General features: G+C 41.0%; 1 protein-coding gene across 3 annotated transcripts in view; it reads right to left on the bottom strand.

The window, feature by feature from the left end:
• Positions 1–14,489, bottom strand: part of MAGI3 (membrane associated guanylate kinase, WW and PDZ domain containing 3) — a 61,324-nt gene that overhangs the window by 22,799 nt on the left and 24,036 nt on the right. For all 3 annotated transcript variants that reach the window (XM_084497568.1, XM_084497569.1, XM_084497570.1), the window contains exons 2-8: positions 8,822–8,938; positions 7,999–8,118; positions 5,671–5,880; positions 4,230–4,404; positions 3,300–3,379; positions 1,081–1,138; positions 45–139 (exon numbers count right to left, since the gene is read on the bottom strand). In XM_084497568.1, the coding sequence (XP_084353694.1) occupies positions 45–139; positions 1,081–1,138; positions 3,300–3,379; positions 4,230–4,404; positions 5,671–5,880; positions 7,999–8,118; positions 8,822–8,938 (855 nt within the window). The remainder of the gene's footprint in view (positions 1–44; positions 140–1,080; positions 1,139–3,299; positions 3,380–4,229; positions 4,405–5,670; positions 5,881–7,998; positions 8,119–8,821; positions 8,939–14,489) is intronic.

The raw sequence follows: 14,489 nt of genomic DNA, 5'->3' as shown, positions 1-14,489 counted from the left end.
TAGATAAAGATATTAGTGACAAAGAACATAATGTTTAGTAATACCTGATTTTGAAGGGCCGACATCAGTCTGTCCTAGCTGTTTTTTTCTTTTGGCTTCTAATACCGGGTTTTCAAATTGAGTTTTCTGGTTAATATGACTGTAGACAAAAGGTAGGATCAGGAGTTCAGAAGAAAGCAGCTTGCCTATTTCACAGAAAAGACAACCACAAAAGACACCCTACAAATACTAATTTTTTTTTTTTTATTATTTATCTCAGATTAATACCCCAGAGGAATGAAAGCTGAACTATCATAATCAACATGAAAAGCATTTTTTTCCTTTCAACAACTTGATTTATTTAAAGCACAATGTAATTTTACTTCTTGCAACTATTAAGTAGAGTACACATTCATTCCACTCTGCAAACTTCCAAAAGTTTGTACTAGATTAAATAGGGAAAACTTATTTCTTCTCTTGATCCCAGCTACGTGTTGCTTCCATCTACTCATAACGTTTACAAAACTAGCCGTCATTGTTTTAATAGTAGATACTGGAGTAGTATAGCAGAATGGGGAAAAAAACTAAGTCTGAGCAGGACTTAAACCTCTGTGTTGCCTTTGCAAAGTCAAAAAATGTTAGCTTGTTCTGTGAAGCTAATATTTTCAACTCTGCTAATTTTCCTATCCATGGTTAAAGAAATGGGTCATTTCCTCTGACCTGAATTAGAGCTTTTACAGCAGTTACTTACTTGTGAGGGGCCTTTGGAGACAGCAGTGAGATGTAAGTTACTCTTGCCCTTTTACATTTAACAGGTGCCACTCTTAAATCAAGTGACCCCATTTTTATTAGAGCTAAGAAAAATGACACGAGCTCATTCCCATTAATTAATTATTTTGGTTGCTACTTGCTTTCCTTCCCTGGAAGAAATACACTCCAATAAGTCAGTATGGTCACACTAAGGATCTTCAGCGCTTCAGAAATGTGCACCATGGCCTGTTAAACTGTTTCTACTTAAGATAAACTATATATAGTGCTAAACAAGTGCTTCATTACTTTCTGCCCAATTTATGACTACGTCAAATTATAACTAGCACTTACTCAACATAATATGTTCCATATTGTGGGTCTTCTATTTTTTCCCATCCATAAGGAAGTTCTACAATCAGAAAGAACAAAATTATTCATTACAGTAGAAAACTGTATCAGAGCTCTGCAAATATCAGAGCTTTTAATAAAGAGAGGACAGATTACAGGCTCATGAAAAACATTAATTATATAGAGGTAACTTTTTTCCCTTTATTTGTTTGAGGCTGGTCCTTCTGATGAAAAGATATTAGTCTCTTCCAGGGAATATGGAACCTTATACATCTCACTCTTTCTTCCACTGGATGAGGAAACTTGTATTTAACAAAATCACATCACTTTCAGCCTATAATAAACTTAAAGACAAGGTACAAATTAACTTATTTAGAGAAGAAGAAACTCCCTAAAAAAAGAAAGGGGAAGAAAAATACCTTATTTTAAAATAATGTAATTATCAATCATCAGTTTGATTTGATAGCTGTTGACTTTTCTAACTAGGCAATATAAATATGGTTGCACAGTCTCTACCCGGAAACACCACGAGAAAGAACTATAAATGCCCCAGTGTCACATCTCAAGCTTGTAAAACAATGCACCTCCATTCCTTTTTAACTTTCAATTTAAGACCACTTTGCAGAAGAAATGCCATCTTCATTTATTCTATTAATAACATCAACGTATTTCACTGTATTCTGACAGCGTTTCACTTTTGAGTCAACTCAAGTAACCTTCAGCCAGAAATGTAACTGGCATAAGTGAACCTGATTGTTCTGATGTTTACAATACAGCGCCGACACCCCCAAACCAGCCAGCGCTTGTTTAGGTCTGTCAGCATGAAATTCAGCACAGACTGAATTTGCCTGCCAAGACAATGAGAGGCAGTTCTGTACTGCTGCACTTTGACTGCTGCTGCAGCTGGGGCAAAGTAGCTGGTAGTGGCGAGTGCTGGGACTGCCTTAGACTTCCCTAAATTTGGGGTCTAAAATAAAAAAAAAATACCTGTTTGGGAAAGGTACCAAAAGAAACGTGAAATAAAACTATATCTTGCAAAGATTTATTTTTTTAAAAAGCTATCATAGAGTTCAGAAAGCTCCTTTTTATGGCAAATACACAATCTGGTAAGATAGTGCCCAGCAACTGACCATTCCCGAAGAGAGGTGACAAGCAGTTAAAACAGGGGTCCCGTAATTCTGCCTTTATTGTTCTAGTTATTTTGACCATAGAAATTTAAATATTAGCATAACAGACAGAGTCAGGTAGCTAGACATTTTGAAGGATAAAAATTTGTCTAATCTTGTTTGAGGCTGCCCTAAGTTTGAAGGTAACAACAATTTTCCAAGCATATGACAGTGTGTTACCACTTATTAATATCAGCATCACTCCACAGGATTTGACAAAACACCCATTGGGACTATTCATTTAAATGTTGTTCACTTGGATATCCTGCATCTCTCTGTTTAAAGTGCTCTTTTTATCCTGCGGTGAGCTGCACGTATGTTTAATAAGCAGCAGTATGAGTCCATTGCTCCAGCTGGCTTGATTATGAATACATGATTGCTAGCCTGTGCAATTTAAGAAGACAGGCCATTCTGAGTCTGCCTTAGCTTTTGCAACATGTCAGGCATTTGCTGAAGACAGAGCTATTTGGTACTCTTGTTTAGCTGACTAAATTGCATGACTATGTAGGAAACAGTTGCAGGAATTGTCTGTAGGTCAATCATGAACCTGACCTGTCTTAAAGCAGCAGCATGAAGAGTTGTTCCCTTTGCTTACACATTCAAGTATTACACCACAACACATGCCGTACATGTTCCTAGCAATAGGCACTATGCTGCATTCTCATTATTCATACATTCTAATACTTATGGATCTTTTCTTCCTGCCATATTCCACTCACATAAAAGTTTCCAGTGAGATCATCAGCTTTCCAGCTTTCTCCTTAGTGATGATACTTATTGGAACAAAATATACCATTCTCTTCTCAGGAATGCAGATATATCCAGGATTCAGTCAGATTCCACTGCTCCAGGGAAAATATACTATCGTCTTTCCCAGCTTTACGTTAACTCTTATTGCCACCTCACTATGGACACTCAGTGCTATACTCTGTTTGCTCCAGAGAGTCAAGGGTCTCAGGAAGAAGCTTCTATCACAGCAGTAATGGATCTTACCCAGCTTTGATAAACTCAGACATTTATCAATCAGAGGTGACAAATGAATTCTGAATATCTCACCTCCATCTTCACAATCTTCAGGAGCTTTGGCTTTCTTACAGAGCCGAGGATCAAGCCACGTGGTTGTCTTGGTGTTGTGACTGTGGAGCAAAATGCAGCCCATTAAAAGAAGAGGATTTCCACAGACTGAAGAAATGCTGGTTTTCTTTAACTTTTAAATATTTACTACCTTGGGCAAACTATAGTCTTTAGACAATTTAGCCTTTATTTATGCCTCAGCCCCATCGTAAAATGCTAAACAGAAAAGACAACAATACTGCTCAGAGGTACTAGCACACTGGAGATCTCCAGGACAGATGTGAAACATTAGAGCTACAAACACCATCCCCTGCCCCTAAAAGCTCATTTGGGAACGTCAACTATTTCGACCTGCAAGGAGAAAACATTTTTAGCCTACTCTTATGCTTAACGCTCAGTTAGGGGTTTGTTTCTTTCGCCTCAGAATTCATAAATGAGAATTCATAAATTTCACACATGAACTGCTTTCCTATCCTGATCTTTAATCTGTGCTGCTTATCTTTTTAAGCAGGCATTCCAAGTCAAGCAACACATGAGGAGAAGAAAGAATAAACAAATCCGCAAATTTCAGAGAAATCTGTTATATTAAAAGTTTGTACAGTGTTACACCTTACCTAGCAATACCCACCCAGCTTTGCACTTTGTGAGATGCATAGCTCATATTACAAACACACTGACTACGCACGTGGAATCGTAAGACTTTCCTGCGCGATGGCAATCATACCAAGTATGTAGCGCAATGATTATCAGTACGGAACAAAACAGCAGAAACATTCAGAATTCCATACAGAAATATAAGGAATACGAATAGAAGAAGAGAGGTGTAAGAGCAGGAGGCAGCTTCCCAGACCAGCTCCTCAGCACGTCTCTCACAATGGCACAGTAACTTCTCAGCGTTGTCGGGCTACTCACTCGATGAAGTAGATCATGCCAGTGTCGGTGTAGGCCATCTCCCAGTTCTTGGGCAGAGGTTCCAGGGTCTCATCCCTTGACAAGTAATTTCTGAAGTCCATGGAGCTGCTTGTCTGGTTGTAACTGGGAACAGGTTTCATCCAGTCAGAGGAATCTGAATGTTTTTCTTTGTTTTCTGCAGTTGTTCAGGGAAAGTGTTACTATTTGTCAGATGCTTATGGTGTTTCTCACTAAGCACCACCCTCTTAATCTGGCTACGAGAGAATGTCAAATACATTCCTGGATGCGATGAGCATTTTTCCACTTTTTTTTAGCTATGAACTTTGAAAAGCTGACATGAAAACACTGAACTCCGTTCTGCCCCTGCCAAACAGAATTAACCTTGTATTATTCGTCTGAACCTAGGCTGAAAAACATCAACGCTGGCAGAAATCCAAGTTGACTACTTTGTTTCCCTTCCCACGGTGTTTGTAATGCCACTGAAAATAAATAAATAAAAATCCTACTAATATTCCTCAAAGCACCAAAACTGAAGTGCGGAAAAGACCCAAACTGCCAATAAAATAAACACAACCCTCCTGCAATCCACGAGAAGAAAAAGCTCCCCAAAATCCCTGTAGAAAACTCTTAACTGCAAGCCTCGGCCCTGCATTCAGAGGTTATGCTCGTTGTTCTCAGCTACACGACCGTGTCCATGACTTTCACATAACCACCAGCCAGGCCAGCAGGCCCCTCTGTGCTGTGGTGCTGCCAGCCCTAAAGCTCGCAAGGCTCGGTCAGGTGCGCTCAGTGTAAGTCCTACACACACACAAATGCAGCGCGACGGCTTCTCTCCACCGTCACTTCTTCCCCCTCGAGATGAGTAACTGTGACAGCAGGAGGAAAAGGGTGTCCTGCCAGTCTCTGAAACATCCCACCAGACACTGGTGCAGTCTCTATGTGCTCTGCTTTACTTCCCTCCACAAACACCCCCATAGGCAGTTTCAGGTTGTGTGACAGTTCCCTTAACCAGAATAATACGAAAATTTTACAGTATGAGTTAGTGTTGCCCCTTAAACTAACTGCTTCACTAAAATCTCCTGCATGCAGTAAGATTACTGAAATGAAATGATCAAATTTACAGGGTATGGATTATATTCTGCAAAGGGATTCTGTCGTACGGATAAATTTTTCCTTCCCTGTTGTAACTGGCCACTACCCAGCACTACATGTTCTCTACTGAGCAGTGCATTTTATGATGCAATTGCACATCTGGCTGAGAGAACAGCTGTTTCTTTTTAAAATCTAATTTCAAAGGAGAGTAAAAACACCCGTCTGAGTAGAAAACCACCTTCAAACTTAACCAAAGCTAAGGAAGCACTTCAAGCAAGCATGAATGCTATCTGTGTACTTCTTATTCATTCATGAAACACTTCAGGGAATTTTTCCCTTTGTAACCAACCTATCCCTCCGCTGCCATTAACTGCTTCCTTTTCCTCCTCTTCCTCCTCTTCAGGGAGAGAACTGTCCATCCTTTGCATTTTGCTGACTGATGTGGTTCTTTTCCTTTGCGATTCAGTATCAAAGTCATTGTCAAAAAGAACTTGATCCACTGGATCGGGCTGAAAGGGGCTGGGCTCTGCTGGAGGCTTCGGAGTACCATAAAAATTACCTGACAATGAGACAGAAATCAGGATAATGAAGGCACTGGTACTTGCTGAAAGTACTGGCAATTCTAGTGAACGTTTTATTGCCCATGTAATGTGTCTGGTGTCATGCCTTAACTGTAACTTCCTAAGGAAGACATCAGCATCTTCAAAAACCAATCATTACTCAAAAACTACTTATTCCTACAATGTGGTTTTGCTCATGATTACATTGTACATCAGAGAACAAGATGTTTAATTCAAAATTTCTATCCCGCCACAGGTTTTCAAAGTAAATGAACGATTTGTTATTTTGCATGGAATTCACTAATGCTCCAGAAAGAGACTTGGGGAACAGTCTTAGAGAAGTAGAGCACTGAAGGTCAATTGCTCTTACTTTGTATACTGATTAAGTGACTAATAGAGTAGTGTACATTAATAGAAACATGCTGAAGTCAAAAAGCAAAACAGTATGTGCAGAAACATAAAATACCTATTTACATTAAAAAAATACAAATAATTGATTTTTAAACTACAGTTCTACATTTTTCTACTGACCATATACATGCTGTTAATACAGCTCCATCTAAAAATGATTTGTAGTTGAGAAAAATAAACTGATTTTTTTTTCTTCAGTATTTTCTTTCGAAACACAAAGATTGAGAATCATCTGTAGTTTTCTGGAAAAGAATTTCAGCAACTGACCTCTCTCCTGACTGCTCATATGATTTTTATTAGGGAACTGAGCAAACAGCAAGAGAGCGGCCCAGAATTCCTGCTGGGTTAACATTTGGTGGCTGGATTTTGATTTGACTGTATTAAAAAAAAAAAAAAAAAAAAGAAACCCAGATAAAGGGGAACTCAGGAAAAAAAAAAAAAAAGTACCAGTTTACCCTAAATTTGCTTAGAAGATTTCCCCAGACCAGGCAATGTTATTTGACAGCATGCAGCACGAGATACATAAAACGAGGAGGTACAGAGCCTTTCACACAGTTTTCTACTTCAGACATTTGTATTTTTTGTTTGTTGACACATCAATCAAATTAATTCAAGTGCTATTATAACCACCACCTACCAGAGAAGTCCTCTAGAAGCATGCTTACAGCTATTTGTATTGTATGTCAAAATCAGGCAGCTTTATAATTTGGTAAGCTCAGTTTAGCATCAATGAATGCTGCACACGCTCAGCATTTCTGAAAACTTAGTTGATTTCAAGTACAACTACATATTTGAAAAAACCTTAAGCCAGCTCGTATTTCAGGATTTATAAACTTACATTAAAAAAAAAAAGCAATGCCGTTTCTTCTGCTTAAAGTGTCAAGAGGTAAATTGTTCCATAGTAAAAAGCAGCAGAACACAGGCAGTCGTTACTTGACACACATCTGCAACAGGGGAACGCTCTATAGCAGTGCAAGACTTCCGAGCCAAACTTGTCCCTCCTCCCTCTTACTGTAAGCAAAGATGGGTTGTGGGGCCAGCACCCCCACCCCCACAATACAGCATTGTGAGGAACCTTAAAGTTATCTCTGGCTGCTATCTAACACTTTAAAACAAAACAAAGCAAAGCAAAAGCCCATCACATGATGGCAGTTCCAGAACTCTGGATAATTGCTTCCTGATGGTTCAGTCCCCATTACATTTAAACCAACTTTGCTACAGATTTGGACAACAGAGTCTAGTGCTGAACAGTTTTTCACTGCAAAATCCTTTCTTCCTGTGTATCAAGATTTCTCCTGCCTCCTGTCCTTTTGATGCATGCCTCTGAGAAGAATGTCTCTGCTGTCAAAGGTTAAAAAAATTTGTCTATGAATTCCTTTATGACAAAATTCTACTAAGTATAGGCAAATATTTTCAGAACACTTCCTCAAAAACGCAACATGGAAAATAATCCGATCATGGAAGACTGGTCAGCAGGACCAGTTGTGATGCAGTAGCAAAAACAACAAAGAGCCCAAAGAGAGTTTCAAAACAAGACCTAGAGTCCTCTCTCAGGTATTCCAATATTGCCTCTCTCCTGCTCTGAGAACCAGCAAAGTGGGCAGGAAAAGTGGCACCTCCTGTGTGTGAGGAGCTGTGCTTAGACCAAGATTTTGGGTAAGAGCACTGGATATTTGTTCCTGTTCCAACAATCATCATCAACATACCATCATACGTTCCACTTTCTAGCAAGGCTCCACTTTCTTCAAGTGCTTTGAACTGCTCAACAGGAATAAAATTATAGTCTACCCCAGGGACCTCCCCATCTCTGGGAGCCCTTGTAGTGCCTGGAAGGACAGAGAAAACATACTTGTAAGATACAAAAAATCCTTCATGTTTACCAAATGCAGGAAAAAAAAGCAGGATAAGGTGGCAATTACAATTTTGTCTTACGCTCAGTGAACTGAAAACTTATGCTGTAGATGCTGACAGTGACCCGGGCCAGGCAACAGCAGCCTGGGGTTGGAGGTAGCTGTTTCACACCTGTGGCATTTTAATGCAGTGTTAGGGGTGTTTCATCTTCCCACTGTCTCCTGACCACCTGTACCCATTCAGTAATTTTTGATGAGGTCAGTGTGACTAAGCATACTTGATTACTGGGCCACCAAATCCATAACTAGGCACAAGAACTATTTTTTAACCTTACAGTTGAGAGGACAATTCATCTGTATTCCAAGCCCTGGCGACAGGTAAGCTTTTTCAAAATAATCAGGAAATTGTTGTATTAATGCAGAAGTTCTCAAAGTTTTTATGTCTATAATTAAGGGACACACATAGTTATAACAGCTTAATTAAAGCTCTCCTGGTAAGGAATTTAATTTCATCACAACTTTAAGATATTAAGCTATTCTATCTAGCAAAGTCTTTTAACAAAGTTCCTGTTGAAAGGTAAAACTACAAACCAGATTGAGAAAGAAGACATTTAAATCTCTCAAATTATGTGATGGTTAGCACAAACAGATCAAATGAGGCTGACCTTTACATACTTACAAGGGATGGTTCTCAAGTAGAGGTTGTCTCTGATCACTTGCTGGAGCTTATGGTCTATTGAGCCCTTCTGGAACTGAAGGCTCAAGTAGTGACGCAAGTCTTTGTTGATGACTTTTCCTTAAAATTTTAAAAGAGAAAAAATAAAATAATAATAATAATAACAACTTGTAACTATTAAGCCAAAATTGCCAACAACAACATTTCACTACCATATATATGTCAAAAAAAAAAAAAAAAAGAAAAAACAACCCAAGGCTTGCTGCTGCTTCTAAATGCACGAACTTCAATGGAAAACATATTACTAAAGCCCGATTCTCAGCTGGCGTAAATCAGGCACAGTGATTTTAAGCATAGCTGAGTGACAACCACCCAAGCCCAGCATCTCCTAAACAAGACGGTGCCAATATTCTGGAAGTGTTTTGAAATAAAAAAAGTATTAAAATACAAAATCTATTAGCAAAATTAAAACTCTACAGATAGAAAACTGCTCCAAAACATACACAGAGATAATACTTTCCATTCAATTTACTGCTATTGTTTAGACACCTGAACTCAATATTTTGTCACACAGGAGCCTACATTCTTGGTATTACAAAAAGAAAATATTTTCTTTTTAAAAGCACTGCATGACAGAAGATTTTTTTATAATTATTCCTTTGCAATACTTCTGTCAGGTATCATTAGCAAATCTGTCATATCGCTAGATAGCCATGGCCCCTTTAGCACACAAATAACTGAGCTCTTGTGTTACTGCTTCATCCTTCTGACAGAAGGGTACAAAACAATCTTTTGTACCCTGTCATCTTCCCAGAAAGCACATTAAATAGGGTTCAGTGACCCTGATAAATTTAAGTTACGTACTATAGCAGAACACTCAGGGCTTCAGGGAAAAAGGCTTTTAGCTTTTGTCTTTAAGAACTGATATAGGAGATGGCCAGTAGCATGCCTATGCTGGTACATCTCAATGGGAACAAAAATTGGATTGGTCCATACTTATTTTAAGTCAGCAACAGTGATGAAACTTAAGAAAACTTCCATATGAGTGATTCTAAAAGGGCCTCTGAAGTCTGCTGAGACCCAGCTGCTGAAGAAAACCACTTCAAAGTGCCAAAGAGAAGGGAATGGGGCATCAGACACACACCAGTCCTAACACAAAGCTCATCTGCACCTTAAAACCAAGGTTGTTGTCCTGATACATCACACATCAATCTGATGTGTGCGCTGCACAAAAATCCCTTCCGCTACTACCAACCATATTTTTCCAAACCACGTCATCACTGCAGCGAGGTTCATTGCAGATTTTCATTTTGCAAGTTTGTACCTCCCTTCTCCATACATAATAGATCAGTAACTTTATGCATCAACTACTAGTACCAGCATTGTTGGGTTTGTTTGTTGCATTTAAAAATAGAAGCAACCCCCCAAAACTTAAGCAGTTTTAAGTCTTTAACAGCTTAACAACATAAGGTGGAGCGTGGAGAAGAGAATGTGGTGATCTGTCTAGAAGTACAAATGACACACAAAAGAATACAGTGGGTATGACAAAATTTATGGGGCTGAACTTCAAACAAAATGCTGAAAAATGTGATAAGATTCTTAACACAATCTTGTTCAGAATTTAAGATTTTTAAAAAAGCTAAAATTCATTCTGCACCATCATCAAGAACTAGTTAGAAAATATAGGTAACGTGGGGAAATCTAAAGTATTCACACATCCTGACATTTAAGGAAACACCTTGCCTGCAGTACTGAAAACCGATTTCCAAACAATCCTGTGTTGAAAACAACCTTCAGAAGGGAAACCATGCCAGATTTCCTACCAGCCTTCTCCTTGCAGAGGTCTGCCATAAAATGGCCCAAACCAGAAAGCAACCGAGAGACCCAAAGCCCCCAGAGGAATGAGCAGAAAGCCCACCGCACCCACACCTCCCACAGCACACGGAGCCCTCAGCTCTAAGGTCTCTTTCTCACCCTCGTTTAATTCTGTCATTTATCTGAAAACTACATTCAGAAACACAAAAAGCATTCTACAGTATTAAGAAGACCCCACAGCATAATCCTCACAGCTTGCCAGGAGTAAAACAAATGATAAATAATTACCGCTAATGGGGACGGAGGGAACAGCATAACCCTCTGTGCCCTGCTCCCCCCCAGCCAGGAGACCCACCGTAACGCGGTGCTCCCCTGGGTTATGCGCTCTCTGCTGTTAGGGCAGCAAGCCCTGAGCTGAATTCCCCGTTTTGCCATCACGAGCCTTTCTTTACAAAGCTTTGGGTTTGCTTCCTGCAGCATAATGAGCAAAACATGTCATGGAAAATGAAAACAAATGGTGTAATCTCCAGCAAGAAAAATATTTTCCATTTGTTACCACAAATCTCTTCATTGTTTGTAGACAAGATGGTTTCTCAACATTAAAAAATGTTTTACCACTGAAGCGGTCCATCCATCTCCCTGCCAAAGCCAGATCTATAGCACTGCACTTGAACACACAAGCACATTTCACTCAGGCAGATCAATACGCGCGTATTTCACTCCGGCAGATGGATCTGGTTGTTAGCCATGTTCAGAGTGCTGCACGGAGGGAAAACTTGGCAAGAGGTAAAATTCTGAAATGGACGTAGACTTGCAGAGGCTTTATTCACTGATCTCCCCCTCATCATGTTTTAAAATTTAAGAGCTCATAAGCCTTTTTCAATAAATACAACTCAGTCCCAAAAAAGGAAAACCAAAGCTGTCTGTACGGATATGCTGGCATTACGGGGTTAATCTTAACACTAAAAACCTCGCACATCAGACTGCATTCTGAGAGCAGGAAGACTAAGCTGAAGATTGAAAGCACTGCCGGAGGAAAATAGGAGAAAGTCAAACAACACACTAAGCAGCGAGAAAATGATGGGAGGTCACGTGGAGAACCGTATGCATTAGGAAGCAGAAAAATAAAGTAACAGCGAGGATGCTTTAGGCAACCTCTAGGGCTTGTTCTTATGTAAAAGGCAGTTATTTCCTCCTTCTGGAGTTTAACATGCTGCTTTACATCGTTTCACACGAGCTTCTCGGAAGACCTCACGTATCAGACCCTGAAATGACCTAATAAATGCAAGGCTGCTGCTTGTTGTGCTGCTGAGCTGTCTCTTTTGGACGACACATGAAACACAGCGGCCAGTCGAGAGGAATAACATACTTTATACCGTTTGGCTCTCTAAGATGAACAGGCACAAGCCTCTTGCTTTCAGATTTAATTTAAATTAACCACAAGGGACCTGTTTACGTGAGGATATACACACTGCAGTTCAGCAAGGAAAACTAAGCTCCTATGAAGGACAAAAAGAGGCCTGAGTAGCACGGCAGCAAAATAACACACTGCGAAGCACAGACGCAAGCATGAGTGAGAGAAACAGAGAAGAGAAGGGCTTCCATTTCGCTTGTCTCCTCACGAACTGCACAGGTGAATGCCACCGTGGCTGCTGACCCGAGCAGGGCTACCCACAGAGCGCTGCCCAGAGCCAACCTGCCACGGCAGCGATGAAGTGTACGGGGTACAAACAAACGCGTACCAAATGGGTGCTGCTAATGCCATACAGAGAGGTGCGGTTCTGAACTACCAATGCTGGCAAACAGCTGAGGTGAAAGTTTTAATGGGCGGGTAATTTCTAAGCATTCAGTCCGTGAGGGTTTTACGTCGCTGCCCAGTGAGGAGCGACGGCAAAATAACTTCACAAGCGTTTCTGAACGGTGCTGCTAACCCACAGAACACCTGACGTGTGCTCACACAAGGCACTTTGAAGGCCTCGTGGAAACGCCGTGCTTCCTATCAAAACCCACCAGCAACCATAAAGGCAAATTTCCGTGGCTGCAGCTCGTTCCAGGTACGCCATGTCCCCTTCAGGTCGCAAAGCCCCCAGTGGGTGAAGGGCCAGGGGGGTGCTGGAGGTGTGCGGGCGGCCGGTGGCACCGCTAAATCCCCTCAGCCCCCCCACTCCCCGGATTAACCTCCCGCAGCAGTGCCTGAGAGGGTTTTGGGGGCATTAAAGAATGAAAAAGGCACGGATTAGATGCTGCTACGGGATTATTTTGCCTTGTGGTGGGCACAAAGCGTGGGAGGAAGCAGAACCAGGCCTCACTCTGCCCCGGCAGCCCCGCCACAGCCCCACGGGGAACACCGAGGGGCAGCAGGAGGCTACATGGCCCTGCGCAAAGGCAGCCCCCTGCAACAGGAGTTGTCGGGCTGATCGAGTGGAAAACTTACTATTTAATTAAATCTAGGACATTATTATATAAAGCAAGATTAATTGATCTTTGACTCGAGTATGCAAAAGTCATTTAAAGACACTTGCAGGTACACAAAGCAGGTATGTCGCTCTAAGACACCAAAGTTATCATTAGTGTGCAAGACCTTAAATTTATGATACTCCTCGGCAACTACTCACAGCTGATAATCCAGCATGAGTTACAGATCCAAATACATGCACATTAACTGCATACAATAAGTTCTTCCTAAAAGCACGAAGAAGAATCACAGCATTCACAGAACAAGCAAAACAAAAGACAAAAAAGCTCAGCAGTAACAGCAACATTAGTACTCGCCTCACAAGGCTGCCCACCTAGCAAACATTCTGCTGCGTTCTCAGCACAACATGTAGGAGGTTCAAATTACTTCAATTAAAGATGAAAAAGACGGCAAAATTTTGAGAATGTCTGACCTACTTAGCAGGTGCAGCTCATCTAAGATTGCGGGGCAGAAATACAGATAGAGTGCTGTGTAGAAATCGGCTTTTCCTTCATGGAAAAAGAGGAGGCAGCAGTCCTGGGACCACCACGGAGCACAGCTTGGCAGCTGCAGACCACCGAGAGCTCCACGCACACACCTCCACCAAGCACTTCCAGTCCCTCATCAGGGCCGTTCAAACCAGACACATGGAGCAGAGGTTTGGACACTGCCTGTCACAAAGAGAGGAGCTTAATAGAAAAATTCAGGTTGATAAGAAGGTCGAGGTGGTGACCGAATCTGGGACAGCAATCAGTCCGGAACAGATATCCTGGTCCAGATATGGGCTGATCTCCAATCGAAGCAATTTCTGCTTATTCACTAGGTAACAACAACTTCTTAAAAGAGCAATCAGCTGCTGCATTATTTTGTAGGGGACAACGAGAATGAAAATCACTGGGTTCAGTAGACAAAACTTAATAAGCACCTATATGCTACCCAGCAATTACAGGCCGCTTTGGAGTTAGGCTGCTGCAGGACATTCAGAAGACTAAAAGCAGATAATCACCTCAGGAATGTGCCATGTGCGCTTCTGCTTGTTTGCCTTTTAATGAGACTCAAACAGCGGTAGGTCCACACTGCTCTGCTCGGAAAGTCTAAATTAATCACGTCTTTTGATTGCCAGATCTGACATCAGAAACTGTCAGCCACTTACTGATGTTGAGCATTCAGCTGAGATTCTCCAAACGGCCACAGTGGGCATGCTTTTTGGCTGAGATATCATAAGGGCATCTTGATTTGCTGTATCACTTCGGTTACGGGTAGTGACATTTAGGTTAGGTAGTGACATTTGTCCTAAAACAGAAATCTGTCAAAAGACCTAAGTTTTCCTCTGCACAATGAACAGAACAGACAAGGTAAAGAATGGAACTTCATTTTCTAGAATGAGAGAAGAGAGATGTG

The sequence above is a fragment of the Aythya ferina genome (genome assembly GCF_964211825.1).
Source record: "Aythya ferina genome assembly, chromosome: 25".
Lineage (NCBI taxonomy): Eukaryota > Metazoa > Chordata > Aves > Anseriformes > Anatidae > Aythya > Aythya ferina.
This window is presented reverse-complemented; position numbering and strand designations above follow the sequence as displayed.